We start from the raw sequence: 7,392 nt of genomic DNA, 5'->3' as shown, positions 1-7,392 counted from the left end.
TAGGCATGATAAGGAAACAACCCGGTTACCACTCATACGTAAATAGATAAAACAGTGTATGCATACACACAGTGGAAAAGTACTTAGCCATAAAAAGAACAAAACCTTGCCATTGGCAACAACATGGATGTATCCAGAAGGAACAATGCTAAGTGAACTAAGTCAGGCAGGAAAGACAAATACCATATGAGTTTACTCATATGTGGAATTTAGGAAACAAAACAAATGAACAAACAAAAAAAGAGACAAACAAAAAAATAGACACTTAAACATGGAGAACAAACAAGTCCTTGCCACAGAGGAGGAGGGTCATTGATGGGTGATACAGATAAAGGGGATATAGAGTACCCTTATCATGTTGAACACTGATAAATGTACAGAATTGTTGAATCATTATAGTGTACACCCAAAACTACTGTAACACTCTGTGTCAATTACACTTCAATGAAAAAAAATAAAGACAATTAGAAAATATATTTCATTGCCTTATCCAGGGTAATATTTTGCCATGAATCTGGTTCCTCTTCAATTTTGTAGATTCATGGTCAACTCTCACGAGTTTCCTCAGTGCATTCTTCATGTCCTTATTCCGCAGGGTATAAACAAGAGGGTTGAGACTTGGAGTGATAATTGTGTAAAAGAGGGTGAGGAACTTGCCCTGGTCTTGGGAGGCACTGTTACCTGGCTGTAAGTACATGTAGATAATAGTTCCATAGAAGATGGACACAACAGTGAGATGAGATCCACAGGTGTTAATTGCTTTTTGTTGGCTTGCTTTTGACTTTATTTTGAGCACAGCTTTGGCAATGTAGCCATAGGATATAAGAATAAGGCTGAGGGGTGTAAGGACAATGACAATGCCTAAAGCAAAAACAGACATTTCAACTGCTGTGGTGTCTATACAAGCTATTTTGACCATAGCTGGCAACTCACACAAGAAATGATCCAGAAGATTGTTTCCACATCGAGGTAAATTCAGGGTGAGTGTACATAAGACTACAGAGTTGGCCAAACTAATGCTCCAGACTGTGATTACCATCTTGAGACAGAAATGTGGATTCATGATTACCAAGTAATGCAAGGGCTTACATATAGCTATGAAACGATCATAGGACATAACAGCGAGGAGGAGACACTCAGAGGACCCCAACCACATATAAACATAGAGTTGAGTGACACAGCCCACATAGCTGATGGTCTTGTGAGGTCCCCACAAGTTAACCAGCATTTGAGGGACGATGCTAGTTGTGAAGCACAGATCCAGGAAAGATAAATTCCTAAGGAAAAAATACATTGGAGTTTGAAGATGGGGATCCAGCAGAGATGCAAGGATGATGGCTGTGTTACCCACCCATGTAATGAAATAGAAGATAGTGACAACTCCTGATAGGACCATCTCCAGTTTGGGATGGTCAGAGAAACCAAGCAGAACAAAACTGTGAAGAGAAGTGTAATTGTTTTGGTCCATAGTCTCTCAGTGACCAAGTCCTAGAAAGAGAAGAGTAGAGGTAGGTGAAGGAGGATGGGGAGGAAGAGGAAGAGGAGCAGAAAAAATTTGCCAATACAATCTATATAAATACAGAATTTTAAAAGGGAAATAATATATGTTAATACTTAAAAATAATGGGTAAATACAGTAGACATTAGAGTCAAGTAATCTGGTCTTTGTTGTAGATCCTTTTATAGTGATACTTCATATATTTTTATCTATGTGAGCTTGGCAAGGTTACTCTTAAACTCAAGCTCTGAAATTTCTCACATTTAAGTTTGGAAGTTTGGAATAGATCTGGTTCTAAAGTGATGTGACCCTTTGATCCTGTACAAATCTTCCTGGCTTGATATAGTGAACACACTCTTTTAGTTGGTCAGCAAATTCACCTATAAAATATAATTATTTTGCAAATGTCAGAGCAAGAAAAGAGTGTTCCTCTTTTCTCATATCTTAGTGAGTAGCCCTGTTGATGTCCCAGTTTCTTATGTAGGAGATCTAGCATTTATCTTTAACACCTTTATCTCCCTAAAATTTAATAAATTTTAAATTAAATAAATTCAATTAAATTTAATAAATTTAACAAATTTATCTTCCTAATTCTGGTACCTAACTTATCACCCAAACTGGTAAGCTTGAATGCAAATTACATTTTAATTATCTTCTCACTTTTTTTTCACTTCAGCTTTTTTTTAACATCTTATTTTGTTTTTTCATGTTCCAAGATTCATTGTTTATGCACCACACCCAGTGCTCCATAAAATACATGCCCTCCTTATTATCCACTACTAGGCTCACCCATCCCCCCTCTCCCCTCCAAAACCCTGTAAGTTTCTCAGAGTCCACAGTCTCTAGTGCTTTGTCTCCCCTTCTGATTTACTCCAATTCACTTTTCCTTTCCCTCTTTTTAAAAAATTTTTCATAGTGAAAAAAAATCAATTAGTTAAAATACAGTGTAATATTAGTTTCAGGTATAGGATTTAGTGATTTAATCTTCCATACAACACCCAGTGCTCATCAAAAGTGCCCTTCTTGATGTGGAGAAAGGGGAACCCTCTTACACTGTTGGTGGGAATGCAAACTGGTGCAGCCTTTTTGGAGAACAGTGTGGAGATTCCTCAAGAAATTAAAAATAGAGCTTCCCTATGACCCTGAAAATGCACTACTGGGTATTTACCCCAAAAATACAGACGTAATGAAAAGAAGGGCCATCTGTACCCCAATGTTTATAGCAGCAATGGCCACGGTCGCCAAACTGTGGAAAGAACCAAGATGCTCTTCAATGGACGAATGGATAAAAAAGATGTGGTCCATATACACGATGGAGTATTATGCCTCCATCAGAAAGGATGAATCCCCAACTTTTGTAGCAACATGGACGGGACTGCAAGAGATTATGCTGAGTGAAATAAGTCAAGCAGAGAGAGTCAATTATCATATGGTTTCACTTATTTGTGGAGCATAACAAGTAGCATGGAGGACATGGGGAGTTAGAGAGGAGAAGGGAGTTGGGGGAAATTGGAAGAGGAGGTGAACCATGAGAGACTATGGACTCTGAAAAACAATCTGAGGGGTTTGAAGTGGCGGGGGTGGGAGGTTGGGGGAACCACGTGGTGGGTATTAGAGAGGGCACGGATTGCATGGAGCACTGGATGTGGTGCAAAAATATGAATACTGTTATGCTGAAAATAAATTTAAAAATTTTTTTTAAAGTGCCCTCCTTAATCCCCATCAACAATTCAACCCATCTCTCTTCCCATCTCCCTTCTGGTAACCATCAGTGTGTTCTTTCTAGTTAAGAGTCTATTTCCTTACAAATCAAAACCACAGTGAGATACCACCTCACGCCAGTCAGAATGGCTAAAATTAGTCAGGAAATGACAGGTGTTGGTGAGGATGCAGAAAAAGGAGAACCCTCTTTCACTGTTGGTGGGAATGCAAGCTGGTGCAGCCACTCTAGAAAGCAGTATGGAGGCTCCTCAAAAAGTTGAAAATAGAGCTACCCTAAGACCCAGCAATCACACTACTTGGTATTTACCCAAAGATACAAATGTAGTGATCTGAAGGGGCACATGCACCCAAATGTTTATAGCAGCAATGTCCATAATAGCCAAACTATGGAAAGAGCCTAGATGCCCACCAACAGATGAATGGATAAATAAAATGTGGGGGAATATAAACACACACACACACACACACATATATATATAGATCTATATATATAGATCTATATATGCATATATATATACATATATATATAGTGGAGTACTATATATATGCATATATAGATCTATCTATATATATACATATATATAGTGGAGTACTATGCAGCCATTGAAAATGGAAATCTTGCCATTTGCAACAATGTGGATGAACTAGAGGATATTATGCTAAGTGAAGTAAGTCAATCAGAGAAAGACAATTATCATATGATCTCTCTGATGTGAGGAATTTGAGAATCAGCGTGGGGGTGGTGGGAAGGGAAGGAAAAATGAAACAAGATGGGACTGGAAAGGGAAACAAACCATAAGAGACTCTCAATCTCAAGAAACAAATTGAGGGTTGCTGGAGAGGGGGAGAGGGGATAGGGTGGCTGGGCAATGGATATTGGGGAGGGTATGTGCTATGGTGAGTGTTGTGAATTGTGTATGACTGATGATTCACAGACCTGTACCCCTGAAACAAATAATACCTAACATGTAAATAAATAAATAAGTCTGTTTCTTGGTTTGCCTCTCCGGTTTTTTTCCATCATGTTCATTTGTTTTTTGTTTCTTAAATTTCACATATGAATAAAATAATATAGTAGTTTTCTTTCTCTGACTGACTTATTTTGCTTAGGATAATACTCTCTAGTTCTATCCATGTCTTTGCAAATATATATACCACATCTTCTTGACCCTTTCCCTAGTTCATGGGCATTTAGGTGGTTTCCGGAATTTGGCTATCACTGATAATGCTGCTATCAAAACCAGGGTGCATGTATTCCTTCATATTGGTGTTTTTTTTTTATCTTTCAGGTAAACCTAGTAATGCAAAATAGAAAACCCAGAAATAACCCACAACTATAGTGTCAATTAATCTCCAACAAAACAGGAGAGAAAAATCCAATGGAAACAAGAGTGTGTCTTCAACAACTGGTGTTGGGAAAACTGGACAGCAGCATGCAAAAGAATGAAACTGGACCACTTTCTTACACCAGACACAAAAATAAATTTAATATGGATCAAAAACCTAACTATGACCCAGGAAACCATTAAAATCCTGATATCACCTCACACCAGTCAGAATGGCTAAAATCAACAAGTCAGGAAATGACAGATGCTAGCGAGGATGCGGAGAAAGGGGAATCCTCCTACACTGTTGGTGGGAATGCAAGCTGGTGCAGCCACTCTGGAAAACAGCATGGAGGTTCCTCAAAATGTTGAAAATAGAACTGCCCTATGACCCAGCAATTGCACTACTGGGTATTTACACTAAAGATACAAACATAGTTATCCAAAGGGGCACGTGCACCCAAATGTTTATAGCAGCAATGTCCACAATAGCCAAACTATGGAAAGAACCTAGATGTCCATCAACAGATGAATGGATCAAGAAGATGTGGTATATATACACAATGGAATACTATGCAGCCATCAAAAGAAATGAAATCTTGCCATTTGCGACAACATGGATGGAACTAGAGCGTATCATGCCTAGCGAAATAAGTCAAGCAGAGAAAGACAACTATCATATGATCTCCCTGATATGAGGAAGTGGTGATGCAACATTGGGGCTTAAGTGGGTAGAAGAAGAATCAATGAAACAAGATGGAATTGGGAGGGAGACAAACCATAAGTGACTCTTAATCTCACAAAACAAACTGAAGGTTGCTGGGGGGAGGTGGGTTGGGAGAAGGGGGTGGGATTATGGACATTGGGGAGGGTATGTGCTTTGGTGAGTGCTGTGAAGTGTGTAAACCTGGTGATTCACAGACCTGTACCCCCTGGGGATAAAAATATATGTTTATAAAAAATTAAAAATTAAAAAAAAATCCTGAAGGAAAACACAGGCAGCAACATCTTTGACATCGGCCAAAGCATCTTCTTACTAGCTATGTCCCCTTGGAAAGGGAAACAAAAGCAAAATAAACTATTGATTGCTCTAGGTAGTACAGACATTTTAACAATGTTTATTCTTCTGATCCGTGAGCATGGAATGGTCTTCCATCTTTTTGAGTCTTCTTAAATTTCTTTCATGAGTGTTCTGTAGTTCCTCAAGTACAGATCCTTTACCTCTTTGGTTAGGTCTATTCCCAGGTATCCTACGGTTCTTACTGCTATACTAAATGGAACTGATTCTCTAATATCCCTTTCTGTATTTTCATTGTTAGTGTATAAGAAAGCAACTGATTTCTGCATATTGATTTTTTATCCTGCCACATTGCTGAACTGCTGAATGAGTTCTAGTAGTTTGGGGGTGGAGTCTTTTGGGTTTTCCCTATGAAGTATCATGTCATCTGCGAAGAGAGAGAGTTTGACTTCATTGCCAATTTGAATGCCTTTTATTTCTCTTTGTTGTTTTATTGCTGTTGCTAGGACTTCTAACACTATGTTGAACAGGAGTGGTGAGAATGGGCATCCTTGTCATGTTCCTGATCTCAAAGAGAAGCCTGTCAGCTTTTTCCAAATGAGGATGATATTTGCTGTAGAGTAATTTAAACTTTCAATGCAATTTCAATCAAAATTCCACCAGCGCAACAACATGGATGGAACTAGAGCGTATCATGCTTAGCCAAATAAGTCAAGCAGAGAAAGACAACTATCATATGATCTCCCTGATATGAGGAAGTGGTGATGCAACATGGGGGCTTAAGTGGGTAGGAGAAGAATAAATGAAACAAGATGGGATTGGGAGGGAGACAAACCATAAGTGACTCTTAATCTCACAAAACAAACTGAGGGTTGCTGGGGGGAGGGGGTTTGGGAGAAGGGGGTGGGATTATGGACATTGGGGAGGGTATGTGCTTTGGTGAGTGCTGTGAAGTGTGTAAACCTGGTGATTCACAGACCTGTACCCCTGGGGATAAAAATATATGTTTATAAAAAATAAAAAATTAATTAAAAAAAAAATTCCACCAGCATTTTTCAATGAGCTGGAGAAAACAATCCTAAAATTTGTATGGAATCAGAAGAGACCCCGAATCGCTAAGGAAATGTTGAAAAACAAAAATAAAACTGGGGGCATCATGTTGCCTCATTTCAAGCTTTACTACAAAGCTGTGAATACCAAGAGAGCATGGTACTGGCATAAAAACAGACACATAGACCAGTAGAACCGAGTAGAGAGCCCAGATATGGACCCTCAACTCTATGGTCAAATAATCTTTGACAAAGAAGAAAAAAATATCCAGTGGAAAAAAGAACAGTCTCTTCAATAAATGGTGCTGTGAAAATTGAACAGCTATATGTAGAAGAATGAAACTTGACCATTCTCTTACACCAAAGATAAACTCAAAATGGATAAAGGACCTCAACATGAGGCAGGAATCCGTCAGAATCCTAGAGGAGAACATAGGCAATAACCTCTTCGACATCAGCCACAGCAACTTCTTTCAAGATATGTCTCCAAAGGCAAAGAAAACAAAAGCAAAATGAATTTGGGGGACTTCATCAAGATCAAAAGCTTCTGCACAGCAAAGGGAACAGTCAACAAAATAGAGGTAGCCCACAGAATGCAAAAAATATTTGCAACTGACAATATAGACAAAGGGATGATATCCAAGATCTATAAAGAACTCTTCAAATTCAACACACACAAAATAGATAATCATGTCCAAAAATGGGCAGAAGACATGAACAGACACTTCTCCAAAGAAGACATACAAATGACTATCAGACACATGAAAAAATGTTCATCGT

The 7,392-nt window shown here is 38.6% G+C and overlaps 1 protein-coding gene across 1 annotated transcript; it reads right to left on the bottom strand.

Moving 5' to 3' along the window:
• Positions 1-478: 478 nt before the first annotated feature.
• Positions 479-1,468, bottom strand: LOC116589468 (olfactory receptor 2W1). The gene has a single exon (XM_032341403.1). The coding sequence runs from the start codon at positions 1,466-1,468 to the stop codon at positions 479-481; it is 990 nt and encodes a 329-aa protein (XP_032197294.1).
• Between the last annotated feature and the right edge of the window lie 5,924 nt (positions 1,469-7,392).

Source organism: Mustela erminea, chromosome 4 (assembly GCF_009829155.1).
Source record: "Mustela erminea isolate mMusErm1 chromosome 4, mMusErm1.Pri, whole genome shotgun sequence".
Classification (NCBI taxonomy): Eukaryota; Metazoa; Chordata; class Mammalia; order Carnivora; family Mustelidae; genus Mustela; species Mustela erminea.
This window is presented reverse-complemented; position numbering and strand designations above follow the sequence as displayed.